This window comes from Coregonus clupeaformis, chromosome 13 (assembly GCF_020615455.1).
Source record: "Coregonus clupeaformis isolate EN_2021a chromosome 13, ASM2061545v1, whole genome shotgun sequence".
Classification (NCBI taxonomy): domain Eukaryota; kingdom Metazoa; phylum Chordata; class Actinopteri; order Salmoniformes; family Salmonidae; genus Coregonus; species Coregonus clupeaformis.
The window spans coordinates 40715720-40733301 of record NC_059204.1 but is presented as its reverse complement, the minus strand read 5'-3'; the positions used below and the strand labels follow the sequence as shown (position 1 = coordinate 40733301).

The following is a 17582-nucleotide window of genomic DNA, read 5'->3' as shown; positions in this document are numbered from 1 at the left end:
ATCACCACAACGAGAAAAAAAAGGAAATCGAACAGTACTAACTAGAGTTAAACATTTTCTGATTACATGCCACCATTAAACTATAAAAGAATGCATGACACTCATACAAAATAACTCTCATCTGTACTTTCCTTTGATGCTGGATACGTTTTAATGCATGTCAGTCTGTCTGGGCATGACAACAACAAAAAAGACAGCCACCCAATAGAAATCAGGAAAAAAATCACATTTATTTCAGCATGTATACAAGACAAAAGTTCCTAAATACATGAATCAACAATTAAATGTCTGGTAAAAGTGCTATGTAGTGATTGAGACGTACTAGAAGAATTTAAGATTAATAACTAATCCGATAAAACAAAGCCAATATGTTAAACACCTCAACATGTTAGGTTCCAGTTCAAAAGATGATTGTTGTTGTGACAAGAGCATATGCATGCATAATGCGTGTGTACAAATATTATCCCAAACAGATCACAGTCCATGTTCTTGACTTAAACACATCTAATAAAATACTTTGCTGTTGGCTGGAAGGGTTGGAGACTCTTCTTCACTCAGGCCTGCAGACCCAGGGAGCGGGCAGTGTTCAGGACGTCGTCTCTGGTCAGGTAGCAGCCACACAGTTGCCGCAGGCCTGTGAAGGACTCCCGACCATGCATGACACGCCAGTTATCAATGAAGAGAACCTACCAGAAAAAGAGGGAACATACTGTATTGTTTGTGTACGATTTTGTAAGACTTCACCCGTCCCCTGAAAACCAATCCTGGTTTCAGAATGCCCCCACCCCCCTCTTATATCAACATGTAGTGATTAATCCTTTCTGGCTAGATCAATGAAAAGGCATCTTTTTTTCTTTACCTTTCCAGGCTTCAGTTTGACCCACAACTCGTTATCCGGCTTCCTCAGCTCTGTGGTCAACTCTCTGTGAGCCACATACCATCGCTTGACAATGTCATGGGGGATAGTGTTTATGACTGCACGGTCATAGTTATTGTATCTGTAAGAGATGCAACCAAGCAGGAGGTGATACCATATGAATCCTCAATATTAGATCATATATTCATTACATTGATCTCAAAGGAGCTAGCTCTGGATTAACAAGTGTTACTGTGTATGCATTATTATTTTTATTATGAGCAACAAATCCTGAGCCTTCTACAAAGAACCTTCCCAAGTGACTTAATTCATATTGATGGGTGTACCATTTCTCAAATGCATACAACATTGTGAGTTAATAGCTAACCAAGACTGGTTAGAGGTTGCATGGCCTATGATGACATTGGAAGATATGTTTAAAGCAAGACATTCAGGGAGACATTCACATCTCAATTAAAACAGACTGGTCATACCGGATCATGTACACCTCATTGTTCCAGGGATACACGCTGAGCACAGGGCCAATGCCTATCATGTGGTTGCGGTGGTCGCTGACATTTTCAATGTACTCATGCTTGATAGGCACCCGGGCAAGCAGCTCAAAGTTGTCAGGCATCTTCTGGAGCACTTGGTCTGCAGAATAGAATCCATCCACAAGTAGTGTTCTTCCTCCCGTTCCCTCATGTCTAAGGCAATGGAACACTTGGATCCTGCAAATCAAAGTCAATGGCATCAAAGTAAGTCACATGTTATGAAATGCCCAGTAGATGGCGGATTGCCCTGTCATTTCATGGGACACCAAGGTGGAGCCTAGTTTCACAGTGTACTTTATCTTCTTTTATCAAGATTCAATAAATCTGTGGCATAGCAATGTGCATCTGGCTTGCATCTTATCAGTTAAAATAATCCATTAACAGGTGTCAAACAGGTGTCAAACTGCAGCTTCCAAAAGAAATGGCCTGTTTCACAATGCTGAATCTGTTGTTACAACTTCCATTTGACTAACAATACAATAATATATAATATATATATACACCATTTAGCAGACGCATTTATCGAAAGCGACCTAGTCATGCGTGCATACATTTCAATTATGGGTGGTCCCGGGAATTTGAACCCACTATCCTGGCGTAGCAAGCGCCATGCTCTGCCAACTCAGCTACAGAAGACCACATCATTGTAATAGCCTAACACAATAACCTACAGATGTTTAACGTCTGTCTTCATCTGAAGAGGAATCTCAACCTAACCCAGATACAGATCAGCATGTGTGCTGCCTTGCTAAATTGACCTGACATGATAACTCAAACACAGTTCAATTAACACCCATCCGTGTGTGAACATCTTCTATCTGAATACGTACCCACAAGGTTCCTGGAAGTATGAAGTGTCTGTGTGACGGTCCAGGGCCAGTTTGGTGTAGGCAGTGTCTCCTCGGGAGAAATCTGAAGTGAAGTTCCACATCTTGCCATACATAGTCTCCCTAATAGGAAACCAGAATGAAAACACAAAGTACAGTCAGCTGTCTCAAAAATAATACCGACAACATCATACAAGAACAATTCAAAACGCAGGTTTATAATGGCAACTTGGCTCCAAATAGTGATATTTTGTTTTTTTTGGGGTGTCAGGAGGAGGGCGATTACTTATGATGACCAAATGTCAAATAAATTAAAATAAATATTGGTCACATACACATATTTAGCAGATGTTATTGCAGGTGTAGCGAAATGCTTGTGTTCCTAGCTCCAACAGTGCAGTAGTATCTAACAATTCACAACAATACACACAAATCTAAAAGTAAAATAATTGAATTAAGAAACATATAAATATTAGGACGAGCAATGTCAGAGTGGCATTGACTAAAATACAGTAGAATAGAATACATTATATACATATGAGATGAGTAAAGCAGTATATAAACATTATTAAAGTGACTAGTGATTCCATGTCTATGTATATAGGGCAGCAGCCTCTAAGGTGCAGGGTTGAGTAACCGGGTGGTAGCGTTACTGGACTAGAAGAACATGTGCAATGCAGCAATGCATTTCTTATAAGACACTGCTTCCTCCCTCTTCACTCCAAATTAGAGTCTAGTATAAAGAGGGATTAGTGTGCTGGTTCAGGCATTGGAAACTTCAAACCCACACCACCTGTGGAGTCCTTAATGAACCTGGTGGATGAATGAGAAGAAAGTACCTCTACTCTCTCTTCTCCTCTTTGACAAAACCACCCTCCATTCTAAGTGCTGAGAAAGTTTGTTGTGCATTTTAACTTGGCAAAAGTAAAGTATCAGGGGCTTGTTGTTAAGGAAACCAACATCTTCCCTGTAGCACTGTTGCTTTGTAACACAAGCATTGTAAACAAGCTAACCCTGATAAATAACCCTGATAAATATCAAGCTTTTGAAATGCCCCCCAAAATACTTTATCCCAGGGATGTCTGGGGTGTTTGTCCTAACCCCTTATTAAATAATCTCCCATTCCAAAACCATTTATGTTTGTATGTATTGTGGTGGGTGGTATGCTGCTACTTTTAAGCCCCCTGAACACCCCCTTCTCATTCCCTAACAGAGGCCAGTACCTGATGAGGCTGACCCTCTGGGTAACCGTCTCTGTGGCCTCAACAGTCGGTGGGACACCCTCCACAAAAGCAATGCCATACAGCAGAAAGTTCCTAAGGAACTTCTTCAGTTCATCATCACAGGTCATAAACTTGTCCCAGTTGGCAGAGGGCACCTTGGCATTGCTATAGATGTCTGAGTTCCAGATGAAGCGTGGCTGCATGGCACTCTGCTTCTGTCCCTCATAGCTGTTCTGAGCCAGCCAACTCAGGTTGTACCTTGTCACATGACCATCGGGCCCTGGAATAGACAAATCAAAGACAATTCCTTCTATTATACATTCAATAACTGTTAAAAAGAATGATGAGCAACAATAGGTGCATATATCAAAGTGCTGCCAAAGAGAAAATGGGATGAAATAAAAAACATGAATGACTGGCATGGATTTAGAGTTCTTGTCGATATCAAACAGACCTAGATATACGACCTCAAATGAAATGACTGATTGTAACCATTATATCCCTTACTCTGGGTGCAGTGTAAAATAAATCATATGGTAGCAATGTCTGCAATGTCTACAGTACGTCATTACAGCCTTTTACAAGAGGCAAAGGTCTCCCTGAACAATGTAGTAACTATCTCAGGTTTGGCAGTGGAGAAGTTCTAGGCTACTTCACAATATGGGCTTCCCACAGGGTCTAAAGGAAAAAAACAAGTAATTCTTCACTTTGATTCCAAAGAAAACTATGTATAATGCCAAAACCAACTGTAGTTATTCATATTACTTTTTTTTTTTTTTTTTTACAGCAAATCAAAACAAAGAAAGAAACGTATGTGATATGAGACGAAATTGGTCCTGGGTTTCTTCAGCCCCCCCTCCTCCCCCTTAGTTGAGAGAAGCAATCTTCAAACCAAGACTTACATGTGAGGAAGAGATTCTCATCATCCACCCTGGTGTTGGTGGGACGTATGTTCAGCTCCACATTTGATGTATCTAGGTTCCTCTGGTTGGTCTTGCTGTTGTAGCAGGAGGCAGAGCGGCAATGATCCCGTAGCCACACATAGTCAAAGTGCATCATAAGCCCTCCATAGCTGAGCTCTGAAGATTCAAATGTTAGATTTACAAGTAAATATTAGCGTAGAATGTGGAAACTGGCCTATTCAAGTGTGAAGTGCCAGGTCCAGACACTGTTCTAACCACTGTACCAGATTAAAGTCCAACATTGGTTCTCAAGTAACAAGAGGCTGAAAAGACTTGGCATGGGCCCTCAGATCCTCAAAAAGTTATACAGCTGCACCATTGAGAGCATTTTGGCTGCATCAGCGCTTGGTATGGCAACTTGGCAAGGCGCTACAGAGGGTAGTGCGTACAGCCCAGTACATCACTGTGGCTGAGCTCCATGCCATCCAGGACCTCTATACCAGTGGGTATCATAGCCTGTTCTCTCTGCTATCACAGATGCACCATGTCTGGAGTGGTACAGATGCACCAAGTCTGGAACCAACAGGACCCTAAACAGCTTCTACCCCCAAGCCATAAGACTGCATTGATTCCTTTTTGCACTAACTTTTTTTGACTCATCACATATACTGCTGCTACTGTTTACTATCTGTCACTTTATTCCTAGTTATTCTGAACACAAATATAAACGCAACATGTAAAGTGTTGGTCCCATGTTTTATGAGCTGAAATAAAAGGTCCCAGTAATGTTCCATACTCACAAAAGCCATATTTCTCTGAAATGTAGTGCATACATTTGTTTACATCCCTGTTAGTGAGAATTTCTCCTTTGCCAAAATAACCCATCCACCTGACAGGTGTGGCATATCAAGAAGCTGATTAAACAGCATGATCACTACACAGGTGCTGGGGACAATAAAATGCCACTAAAATGTGCAGTTTTGTAACACAACACAATGCCATAGATGTCTCAAGTTGAGGGTGTGTGCATTCGGCATGCTGACTGCAGGAATGTCCACCAGAGTTGTTGCCAGAGAATTGAATGTTAATTTCTCTACCATAAACTGCCTCCAACGTCGTTTTAGAGAATTTGGCAGTTCGTCCAACCAGCCTCACAACCGCAGACCATGTGTAACCACGCCAGCCCAGGACCTCAACATCTGGCTTCTTCACCTGCGGGATCGTCTGAGACCAGCCACCCGGACAGCTGGTGAAACTGAGGAGTATTTCTGTCTATAATAAAGCCCTTTTTTGGGAAAAAACTCATCCTGATTGGCTGGGCCTGGCTCCCCTGTGGGTGGGCCTATGCCCTCCTATGCCCACCCATGGCTGCATCCCTGCCCAATCATGTGAAATCCATAGATTAGGGCCTAATCTATTTATTTCAATTGACTGATTTCCTTAAACTGTAACTCAGTAAAATCGTTGCGTTTATATTTTTGTTCAGTATATGTACATATCTACCTCCAATTACCTCGTACCCCTGGTATATAGCCAATTAATCGTTACTCATTGTGTATCTATTATAACTTTTAATATTACTTGTTTTTTTTTATTCTTTCTCTATTTTCTTTCTCTCTGCATTGTTAGGAAGTAAGTAAGCATTTCACTGTTAGTCCACACCTGTTTACGAAGCATGTGACGAATACAATTGTATTTGATATGAACAATTTGAACTTCACACATAGGTAGCTAGAGCGAATCAAATGCCAAATAATCATAGCCTTTCGTAAAGGGAAGCCCATATAAAAAAAACAATAGCCAAGACACTCACCAAGGCATTCTTCCTGAAGTTGCCAGTGACAACTCGTCGACTGTGGAGCAGCAGTATACTTCCAACACCTCACTTCATTCTGGGTCCGTATGAGTCCAGAGACCAAAGGAGCCTGTGCTTTCGAAATGGGTTGCAAATAGCCATGTAAACGGCAAAACACCCGAGCCAAATACATTGTCTGTGAATGTAAAATAGGTTTAGACGGAACACTGGACAGATTCACAACTATAGACAGTAGTTGATGTGGATTATTCGCGTCAGAGACTCCTGCACAAATTATAATTTCCCCGAATTACCTAATTGCGTCAGAGACTCCTGCACAAATTATAATTTCCCAGCATTACCTAATTGCTTTGATTGAGAACAAATCAACTCGTATGGTCTGATAATCTGAGTATGCAATACTCACAGAACGGATCTCGTGTGTGTTCCAGTCAATTATGTTGATAGCAGTACAGTGATTTGGGTGTAATTCAGATTTCGTGGACTTTCTTCGTCTTCGATTAACAGCTACAATGACAATCACGGAGATTAATTATTAAGCAAGTTTGCTAGTTTTTCCTAGTCATTTATAGCTTTTTCTGGCTAGGGTTGCAGTATTGTAAACTTTGGCCTCGTACCTTGCTAACATTGGCGCTGAGAACTGCTAGTATAGCAGCGATAAAACAGGGACAAAACAGTCTGAGGGCGCGTTCCTTTGCATAGGCGTTGCTGTCGCATGCCAGATTTTACGCCTTGATCCCACCGACAGTTTCTTGTGCAAAATTATACGAAGCATTATCTGGATATGTGTGCAACAAAAGTTCAACATTCACCTTCTGCTACCATTTCTGTCAAGCCATCTACGCATACAGTTTCACGCATACGTTCGATAAATCTAACGTATGCATCACACAGAACGTACTACATCTGCAACTCAATGCTGTAAGGCAAACGCAGTGTTCCATTGGAAACGAATGTACTTCTGGTGTACCAAAATGCAACAGCACTGTCGGTGTGATCGAGGCATTACAACACCTGGATGGGTATTTTATGTATTAGCTAACCACATCATATGTTATATCAATCTGTCACTCGATGACACAGTCAATGGTGACACGCAACCATTGGTTGATGCATGCTACATCTGAGCAGAGGAATGCGACCTAATGCCTCGATCACACCAACAGTGTTATTGCTCAAAATGGTGCGCAGCATCATCTGGATATGTGTGCAACAAAAGTTCAATATTCACCTTCTGCTAACATTTCTGTGAAGCCGTCTATGCATACAGCTTGTGCCATACGTTCAGTAGATTAATCCAACGTATGCACCACACCAGTGGAGGCTCTTCAGAGGAGGAAGGGGAGGACCATCCTTGTCAGTGAATTTCAGAAAAATAAAAATAGTTTTTACATTTAAAAAGTTATCCTTTTTAAATCAAACTATACAAAATATACTCACGTCACCAAATAATTGATTAAAACACACTGTTTTGCAATGAAGGTGTACAGTAGCCTCAACAGCACTGTAGGGTAGCACAATGGTGTAGCCAGAGGACAGCTAGCTTCCGTCCTCCTCTGGGCACATTGACTTCAATACTAAACCTAGGAGGCTCAAGGTTCTCACCCCATTCCATAGACTTACACAGTAATTATGACTACTTCCAGAGGATGTCCTCCAACGTATCAGAGCTCTTGCAGCATGAACTGACATGTTGTCCACCTAGACAAAGGATCAGAGAGTGAATCTAGTACTGAAAGCATAAGCTACAGCTAGCTAGCACTGCAGTACATCAAATGTGGTGTGTAGATGACTCAAAGAGAGTGAAAGACAATAGTTGAACAGTTTTGAACAAATTAATTTATTCAAAAATGAAGGAGGAGCAAGAGAGATTGAGAGAGCGAGAAATAGCTATATTTCATTTTTTTCACTTTAATTTAGCTGGCTACCAAATGCAGCTAGCTAGTTTAGCATACTCAAAAACCCGGCTCAAACAGAGGAATGCTATGTTAGCTAGCTGGCTATGACTATCCAACACTGGAACTGCATGATTGTAGTGGGTTTACTAACGCATTAGTTCTATTAGCTATGTTGATTATGACGTTACTTTAGCGGGTTTACTAACGCATTAGTTCTATTAGCTATGTTGACTATGACGTTACTTTAGCTAATATGGTGAGCTAGCTGCGGTTATGATATGAAGGTTTGGCTTGGAAAGGTTTTTTCGCCTGGTCACAGACAGCTGATGTGTTGTGCATTGAAGTCCACAAGCGAAGTGAAAAGGTGAGAGGACGAGAGCGCGTAGATGCGAGAAGGAATACAGCGAGCTGTTTGTATGTGGCTATGAAAGTGAACTATTTGCGTGTGATCAGGGGTGTATTAATACCGCCGATTCTGATTAAAAACGTTTCTTAAACGGAAGCAAACAGAACGAAACGGGGATAAACATACCTGAATTTGTCTAACAGAAACTCTTGTTTGCAACTGTTGGACTAATGATTACACCCTAGGTTAGCTAGATGCAGGCAAGAGTGTGCAAGGCAGTATTGAATGTGTCACTGTCTGTCCGTGTGTCACTATCTTCCACCTCAAATCTTTCTCTCGACCTGTGTGCACCTACGTTGAATTCATAGGCTAGGTTGTAGCAACCTCATGATGGGTATAGGGAAAATTTGAGTATCATGTAGTAGCCTAAACCTATCTATGTTAAACTGGATAGATGGAATATGAATGACAGTTATCCAATATGCTGTAATAGAAATAAGGCCCCAAAATCGTCCTCCCTTATCTTTAATGGCACCGACCGCCACTGCACAGAACTCACTGCAACTGCCTCTGCAATGCAATGCTGCAAGGCAAATGCAATTACACTGTCGGTGTGATCGAGGCGTAACACAAAAATGGTACGCAGCATCATCTGGAGCTGTGTGCAACAAAAGTTCAACATTCACCTTCTTCTACCATTTCTGTCAAGCCTTCTATGCATACAGCTTGATCCATATGTTCGATAAATCCAACGTATGCACCACACAGAACGCACTGCAACTGCTTCTGCAACGCTGCAAGAACAACACAGCGTTTCATAGGAAATGAAATGTACTTCTGGTGTACCAAAATGCATCCACACTGTCAGTGTGATCGAGGCATTAGCATCTACACTGTCAGTGTGATCGAGGCATTACCAACAGCGTCATGGCGCAAAATGGGACGCAGCATCATCTGGATATGTGTGAACAAAAGTTCAACATTCACCTTCCGCTACCATTTCTGTCAAGCCGTCTACGCATACAGTTTGTCGTTTGATTCATAAATTCAATAAATCCAATGTATGCACCACACAGAACGCACTGAAACTGCCTTTGCAACGCTGCAAGTCAAAGGCAGCGTTCTATTGGAAATGAATGTACTTCTGGTGTACCAAAATGCAATAGCACTTTCGGTGTAATCGAGTCGTACGTCTCCCAGTCCTCGTGCTTGCTTCTGCCTCCCTCTGGTAGACTGGTATAATGCAGCTTGGGTCCGAGTTCTGAAATGTTGAAACAAAAATGTATTTGAGGCTCAGGGCTGATATTACAAAGGCTAATTTTGTGAGGGATAAATGTTTACCCAAGATGATCAAATACTGTAACTAGGTAAAGTAACATCGAAGTGTTGTACCACAGAGTTCCTAAACATATTGACCCCATGCGTCACAGGCTCCATCCATCCGGTGTGCACTGACAGGGATGTCGGCGGAGTACTCGCGGCTTGCCTCGCCCTGTTTTGCAACATCGAAGCGGTATTTTGAAGACATTCATTTTTTAAAAACGAATTAAAATGTATCCTTTCGTTGATATAGGATGGAAGTTTCAATAGAGCAACGATTTTGTTTTATGTCTGAAAAGCCAATAAATGACAAATGGAGTGCAGGTACTATTTGATGAGCGTAGGAAAATGTATTTCGCTTAAGATATATGGCTGTGAAGCCATGTGCTTCTTTGTTTACAAAAACAGCGGCTGTTTGTGGAGTGGTGAAATTGTGTGAATAGTTATATAAAGAACCTGGAATTTGGACATATAAGAAGTGAGTCGCACAACCGGTGAGAAAGTCTGCGTTTTAGTGTAGTTGAAGAATAATCTAATGAATTTGTTGTCCTTTTTTTTGTTGCATGAGACATAAAACGCGTATATTTACTTTGTAGGTGGCCTTTGACATGCGCGCCCATATTTCGGATTATTTTGGTATCAATGTTGCTTTGACCATCAAACCAGAAATTGTTTGCGTAAATTACTCAAATCTTTCGGCAATTAGCATTATGGAGCTTGCCAGTAACTTTGCGGTATCAGGTGTGGAAGCACCGGATGGTGTGTAGCCACTAGCCAGCTTGCTAACGTTAGCTAGCTAGCTAGTTACGCAACAAAGAGATTTCGTAAGGAGGGTAAAGACCCCTGAAGAAAGTGGCACAAATGTTACCTTTCATTAGCTGCATTTGTAAGGACGAACATCTCAACGAGCCCAAAGTTTGTTTAGCTCTGAACTGCATCACCAGATTTACCTAGTTATATTGTTTGATTTGTCATAATAGCTAAATGTGTCATGACTCATGCCTTATCTAATTTTGGAAGTGCACTTTAACATTCGGTGTGTGGGAGAATAATTGACTGCGCACTGAAACCTATTTACTCGAAGCCAGCTAACTATTCTGCAATAGATTGGCGCTCTAATAACATTGCATAGAGCGTACATTTACTATTACAGGGATGTCCTCGTGTGGATTTTAGGTGGGGGGAGGGGAAGGTCACGTGGGTGAAACGTTTTTTTACAACCCCCCCCCCACACCAGTTCCTCCATTAGGTTAGGCCATGGTCATTGCTACACGTATGTTTTACAATGTTACATTATTAATGGACTTTGATATTGTGGATTCATGATTTGCTATTCAGACATTAACATGCAATATTATTTCCCCAGTACCTGCAACTGGCCTGGAGCAGTCTATTCAGACCGTGGGACATACTGTACCTGCCAATTCAATGCCTAGTTTCAGTTCCCTAGGATTGGGTCAAACTGACCATTCATAAGGCCTGAGGGTGAGTGTTATGGACTGTGGGAACATGGAGATTCTATACATAAACATTTTGCTTGCATCTTTTGAACACTTCACCCCCTAATTACATACCGCTGCATTTCATTTAATTAATGTTTTGAGACCCCAGATGCCTTACAAGGTTTACTGAGAATGCTCTGTGCTGGTGCTTTGTGGGGAGCTTGTCTGCTATGTAATAAAGTGCTTACAGTGCAGGTAATGGTTATGCCCTACCTACCGCAATGTGAGCACTTCTGTCACAAGGCAGACGCCCTATCTGCTCAAATCTGACGTGGTCATCCAACATTTTGGTGATAAAAAGAAGTCCACTTCATTCTATTTCCACAATTACATCGTTTCTGTAATTGGTGGGATCCACTGAACTTGCAATTTTTGCCCATTGGTGTCCAAAGTGCTGTTTGTGCAGGTAGATAAACTAATCAGACCTACTGCAAAACCAGCACTTCCTGACTCACAGGGTGCACCACTCATCCATTTCCACCAGAGGGTAGGAATTCCTTGGTCACAGTTGCTGCAAATAACATTGCCAGGGATCTCTAGTGTGGGTTTTGCACTATAATGAAAGCACAGTCCAGATGCTGTGTCTCTGATGTGAATTCATAAAGGTTTAGATCCCTTGAAAACATCCAACCACGTTGCTGCTGGTTCTGGTCAGCTTTGCTGGGTGAACAGTCAGCCTGTGCACCTCGGAGTCGCTGTGCAAACCCATGCAAAACTGACTATGACTGGAACTGATCACCCTTCCTGACTCACTACCCCTTGTCAACACAAATAAACCTAATATCGACTTGCACCTTTGCTGTCTCCTCTTTGACCCAAATAGGGCCCGGGCCCTTTAGCTACTATGATAGCTGTCTGACTGAGTTACACAGCTTGTCTCTTTCCCTGAACAGCCCAGGAGTCATTTTGTGTTTCACCATTTTCTCTAATTTATTGGAATTTATTGCAACTGGTTGTGGAACGTGCTATGCTTCCTTGTGGTTTTACATTCTAAGTGGGGCCACTAAGACTAGCTTGTGTTGAGAGGCGGAGTCTTGGGCAATTGCCGGCAATCTTAAGAGGCATTGCACTTGTCTCGGTCTGACAGCACTGGCAGAGCGCGACCACTGGAGCAAATCAGATGGGGGCAACATGGGAAGTGACAGCACAAACAGGCCTGTTAACTCACAGAGAACAGGCAGGGCAAGAATGTCAACCATATTTCTGTAAAGGATTGTACAGTGGAGGATAGTAAGATCACATGACAAACAGTACATGAGAGGTATTTGAAATGTGACATGAAGTGTATGTTTAGATGAACAAGTCAGAAATAAAGTGTTTGTTTGGACCCTATCCATCTTGCATTGAGACTTTGTTTTGTTGTAGTATAACAGAATGAAGTGCCACAGAATGAAGTGAACTCTACTGTAGCTTGAAGGTATTTTATAATCATGCAATAGTAATAATACAGCTTTCAGTGTCGACTAGTAAATCAAAATAGTACTTGTTATTAAGTTGACGACAAATCAAATATTCGAAATGACAATAAATCCCCTTGGTCTTGAGGAGGATAGCAGTCTCTTAGCTACAACATCCCAACTTGTGGCAAAGGCCAGTGACGAATAACATATTTTGAACATCGTGCCATATTGTTGTTTGTACTGTATCAATCAATTTTATTTTATAAAGCCCTTTTTACATCAGCAGTTGTCATAAAGTGTTTTACAGATACCCAGCCTAAAACCCCAAATACTATTGAACATTGTGTTTTATCCCTAATGTGGAGCATTGGAGAGGTGTCATGCATGGCTGGGGAAGAATATCTTTAGCAGTATTATGATGAAGTGCCCCTAAAGGATATAATATTAGTCATTTTCACTGTCTGCCATATAATGGTAGTTGTGTAATATGTTGTCATAATGTGTGCCCCAAAACACAACTGCTCATTTTCCTTGGAATGTATGTCTTTGAAGGGGGTGGGGATAGACTGGTCAGGACAGGCTGGCTATGAAAGTGGTTTATAATCCTCTGCTGTATCATTACAGGATATTCTTATTATGGTGAGTGTGTTTCTGTCAGGGTCTCCCCACTGTTTTAGCGCATTTCTCAGATTCCTGCCCTGTCCCCCTCACACCTGTTTAAGCATCTCTCTGAGACGCCTCTCTGCCTCCTTAAAAGTATGGCTCTTGCCCGTTCAGGGGGCCTCTGACTCTATGCCACGACTACAGCCCAGATGAAGGCCCCTACAGTCATATTGCCACCCCTCAGTTCCCCTTTTTCATTGATGTTAACATTTCTGTAGGTGTACAAATAGGCCTAATGTTCCTCTTAGGTGTTTTAGATAGTAGTGACTGTGTTCTCAAAGTGAAGAATTAAAGGAGGCGGCCCCCATGCCACATCGCCTGTCTGGTTCATGAAGGGTAGTGATTCTCTTTGTGCTTTCTCAATGCCCTGCAGAGAACATGATGACAAGGTACTGGTATTTGCCTTAGATCGCAGAGGTACAATGTATTTGTCTCTCTTAGGGTGATAGTAAAGTAGCGCAATATGAACTTGAAACAGAAGTCAACCCTACACCCCAACCTAATTTCTGTCTTGCCAAGTAACAGAAGTTAAAACGGAAAACCCCAGCTGTTTTGAGAGAAGGCGTTAATTTTGCTGTTCAAGCAGGTATCGTCAAGAAAAGGGCTGTTTTGCGAATATTACCCCCTTGGAGTCCAACACATGTCTCAACAGAGCTTAAAAACTTGAAAAGGGGTTGAAAAGTTTCAAGTATTCTGTATATGTGTCAGTTGATGTTCATCATGCAATACCATATTGGTAGTAATATGAAATGAAGAGAGAGCCTACAATGTATCTCTTCTGAAGAGTATTTCTAACAGGATCATATGCAGCTGTAGTGAGGCCAAAACATCAAGGGACCCTACTGCCCCATGCACTGTTTCTGCCCTCAGCGGGTGCCTGGCTGTCATGATTTTACAATGCGTTGTAAGCCTATTTCATTTGAAGTTTCACTTTTATCGTTAATTCCCTCGGGTACACACTTCTAATAGTGCTTAATGAGCACTTTAACCATTTCCACGTCTCAAGAAGAAAAGGATGGTAGAGGTGCAAAGGGTGGAGTTATTTGGGGTCAATAGCCAATGGAAAGCGCCCAAATTATGAGAGGCATTGAGTTCAGTATTTATGAACTGTAAAGTTGTCTCAGACTGACACTGGACTGTGAAGAGCGATACAAGTACAGGCAAGTAAGAATATAATTTGCAAATGATCTGCTTCATATAATATGTGCTTTGAGCATTAGGCTGGTCAAGAGGCCTGACTAGGTTAATTCAATTAATATATTTATCATTATTGTATAAGGATAAGTTTGATTGCATGCATCAATGATTGATTGTGTGCCTAAAACAGGATATTTTAAATGAGTTAATTGATGCTGTAGACATAAGTTGGAGCACCAGAGCCTTTGCTGGAGTGAAGTGGGAAGATCTTTATATTCTATATAAAATGTCACTGCTGCTCAGTCAAGGCGAAACTTGTCAGTTTAGGGTCATGTGTAATGTAATTAATCTATTATGGACTGGTAATTGAATTGATTCATGTGGTAAATTGAAATATTGTGTAGTCTGATAAAAGTAAAGGATATTTTGATGTAGTTTCAAATGTGAAAGAAACAAGTCAGTTTATCATCCAATGTGCCAATACTACTACTAAGTGAACAGCAAGTTATGTTTGTGTGTTCTATGATCAAAGCAGAAGCAAATAGAATTAATACTGTATTCTACGCCAGTCAAGTGTCTTTTTGTGTGTTATCCAGGTGGCAAGGATGATTTCTCAGGTTCTCCTGACGGGGACACTATGCTGCCTACTGCCAGGTCCGTTTCCACTCTAAACTAACATGTATGCCTAGATGGCAACTAAATATAGCCTATAGAACGGGGGCATAGCTTTCTATTGCAAACGTGATAACGCAAACAGATTTTATGAAATAACTTTTTTCAGAAACTTCTGAGTCTGCAGATATTTCTGCAGCGAGACCCTTCTCAACACCTCTGACCCTGTTTGTATTCTCGACACCTTATCCCTCTCTGCAGGTTTGCTGGATGCTACACCTCTGAAGGCTAGAGGTAAAAGAAAATACAACAACGGCACGTGCTTGTTTGATTGTGTAGCCTACTGTTTGATTTATGTTTGACGTGTGTGCGAGAGAGTGTTGGCACGTGAGAATTTTTTTTATTATTATTTTGCCTAAATGTGTTGTCCCCATCCCCCTCTCTCCCACCATGATTCCTGTCATTAAATGCAGCTGTGGGGGAGGTCAGCATCGACTCCGCCAAGGCTCATGGCTTCCTGTCTCAGTCACGCCCCAAACGGAACGTCGACCCCAAGTGGCACCGCGGCACGCCTGATTTCCAGTCCTACTACAAATTCTACAACAGCATAGGCCATATTGAAGGAGTGAGTAAAGGGATCATATCATGAGAGACACTTAAAGCTGATTTTTGCGTCATTAGAATGAATGTTAAACAGGATTTACTACAGGTTCTTGTCATCTGCACATTCCTCAACCCACCTGATCACTTATTTTGTCTTTCCCTCCCTCTCTCATTCTCAAACCCTGTGTGGATCTCTCTCTATTCCTCGCAGCTGTATGAGATTGACAGGATCAGGATACTGTATCAGCAGATGCGTCACCTGGAGCAGGTCTATGGCCCAGACGCCTCAAGCTACCAGAATGCCCTGGGTGTGATAACCCCACCACCCACCACCGCAGCTCCTACTACCACCACACTGCCTCCTACCACTCAGCCCCCTCCTACTACCCTAGCACCACTTTCTCTTACTAAGGCTGACGTCCTGTATCTGTGTAACCCCAAAGACCCCCTCTGTAAAGCTCACATCGTCTACCTGCCTGCAGGGGCCATCCCGGTCCTCTGTGACCCACGCTACAACCCTGCCTGCAAACCCCAAATTGGCAAGGTGGTCATTGCTGCCGCACCTATGGAGCCAGCTCCTGCAGCACCTCTGGAGCCAGCTGTTGAAGTACCTCCCCCACCTCCACCCCCTCCTAAGAAGTCTCTCCAACCTCCTCCTCCTACTCCCATCGTCATTAAAGGGATGGCGTATGACTGTGACCCTTACTGGGACCCTGACTGCCTGATCGATCACCCACCTCGCCCTGTCCAGGCGACTGAGCCACCACCACCACCCCCTACTCTCCCCGCTGTTGTGGGGGAGAAGGAGGAGGTGGTGAAGGAAGAAGTTGTTGCTGAGGAGACTGTATCACCTTTTGACCCCTATGATTACCAGCGTCACCTCTTTGACCCTTACCGCTATTCTGACCAAGCCCCTGACCCCCAGTAGACGGTTACACAAAAAACTACGTACAAATAAAACACAGTAGTGCTACTTTACAACAGGTCAGTAAACAAATACAGGTAGAACTGTGAACAAAACCATTAAAAACCCAATTGTACACAATTTTCCCCCAAGTATGACACTTTTTCACTTCCATCAGAGGATATGGGTTCAGTTTTAGAGACAAGTCTTATAAAATCTTGTATTCAACGTGTGTATGTGTGCCGGTTATTTTCCTTAACATTAGGAAATTAGTCGGGGCGTGGACTCTACAAGGTGTTGAAATCCACAGACTAATGCTTCCCACAGTTGTGTCATGTTGGCTGGATGTCCTTTGATACCATTATTGATACATATGGGAAACTGTTGAGCGTGAAAAACTCAGCAGCGTTGCAGTTCTTGATACACTCAAACCGGTGCACCTGGCACCTACTACCATACCGCATTCAAAGGCACTCAAATATTTTGTCTTGTCCATTCACCCTCTGAATGGAACACATACACAATCCATGTCTCAGCTGTCTCAAGGCTTAAAAATCCTTCTTTAACATGTCTCCTCCCCTTCATCTACACTGATTGAAGTGGATTTAACAATAGACATGGGATCATAAGGGATCATAGCTTTCACCTGGATTAACGTGGTCAGTCTGTCATGGAAAGTGCAGGTGTTCCTGATGTTTTGTACACTCCAGTGTATACAGTGCATTCGGAAAGTATTCAGACCCCTTCACTTTTTCCACATTTTGTTATGTTACAGCCTTATTCTAAAATGGATGAAATAGTTTTTCCCCCCTCATCAATCTACACACAATACCCCATAATGAAAAAGCAAAAACAGCTTTTTATTTACAGCAAATGTATAAAAAATATACATCTGAAATATCACATTTACATAAGTATTCAGACCCTTTACTCAGTACTTTGTTGAAGCACCTTTGGCAGCGATTACAGCCTCGAGTCCTCTTGGGTATGACGCTACAAGCTTGGCACACCTGTATTTG

General features: G+C 42.1%; 2 protein-coding genes across 6 annotated transcripts; one reads left to right on the top strand and one right to left on the bottom strand.

The window, feature by feature from the left end:
- Positions 1 to 211: 211 nt before the first annotated feature.
- Positions 212 to 7510, bottom strand: LOC121580329 (trimethyllysine dioxygenase, mitochondrial-like). Of its 3 annotated transcripts, none has more exons than XM_041895381.2 (9): positions 7410 to 7510; positions 6585 to 6685; positions 6176 to 6353; positions 4363 to 4539; positions 3461 to 3740; positions 2241 to 2360; positions 1351 to 1587; positions 860 to 998; positions 212 to 686 (listed from the first exon to the last, which is right to left on the bottom strand). In XM_041895381.2, exons 1-9 carry the CDS (start codon positions 7456 to 7458, stop codon positions 555 to 557), a joined length of 1413 nt encoding a protein of 470 aa, XP_041751315.1. In that variant the 5' UTR covers positions 7459 to 7510; the 3' UTR covers positions 212 to 554. The 3 variants fall into 3 exon arrangements, with proteins under 3 accessions (XP_041751315.1, XP_041751316.1, XP_045080520.1); XM_041895382.2 differs by having other exon boundaries at positions 6176 to 6287; XM_045224585.1 differs by lacking the exon at positions 7410 to 7510 and adding an exon at positions 6796 to 6916.
- A 2642-nt stretch (positions 7511 to 10152) lies between these two features.
- LOC121579464 (WAS/WASL-interacting protein family member 3-like) lies at positions 10153 to 16791 on the top strand. Of its 3 annotated transcripts, XM_041894066.2 has the most exons (6): positions 10153 to 10236; positions 11109 to 11227; positions 15041 to 15098; positions 15318 to 15350; positions 15530 to 15681; positions 15871 to 16791. In XM_041894066.2, the coding sequence occupies exons 3-6, from the start codon at positions 15050 to 15052 to the stop codon at positions 16585 to 16587; spliced, it is 951 nt and encodes a 316-aa protein (XP_041750000.2). In that variant the 5' UTR covers positions 10153 to 10236; positions 11109 to 11227; positions 15041 to 15049; the 3' UTR covers positions 16588 to 16791. The 3 variants fall into 3 exon arrangements, with proteins under 3 accessions (XP_041750000.2, XP_041749999.2, XP_041749998.2); XM_041894065.2 differs by lacking the exons at positions 10153 to 10236; positions 11109 to 11227 and adding an exon at positions 13987 to 14471; XM_041894064.2 differs by lacking the exons at positions 10153 to 10236; positions 11109 to 11227 and adding an exon at positions 13988 to 14467.
- Positions 16792 to 17582: the final 791 nt, after the last annotated feature.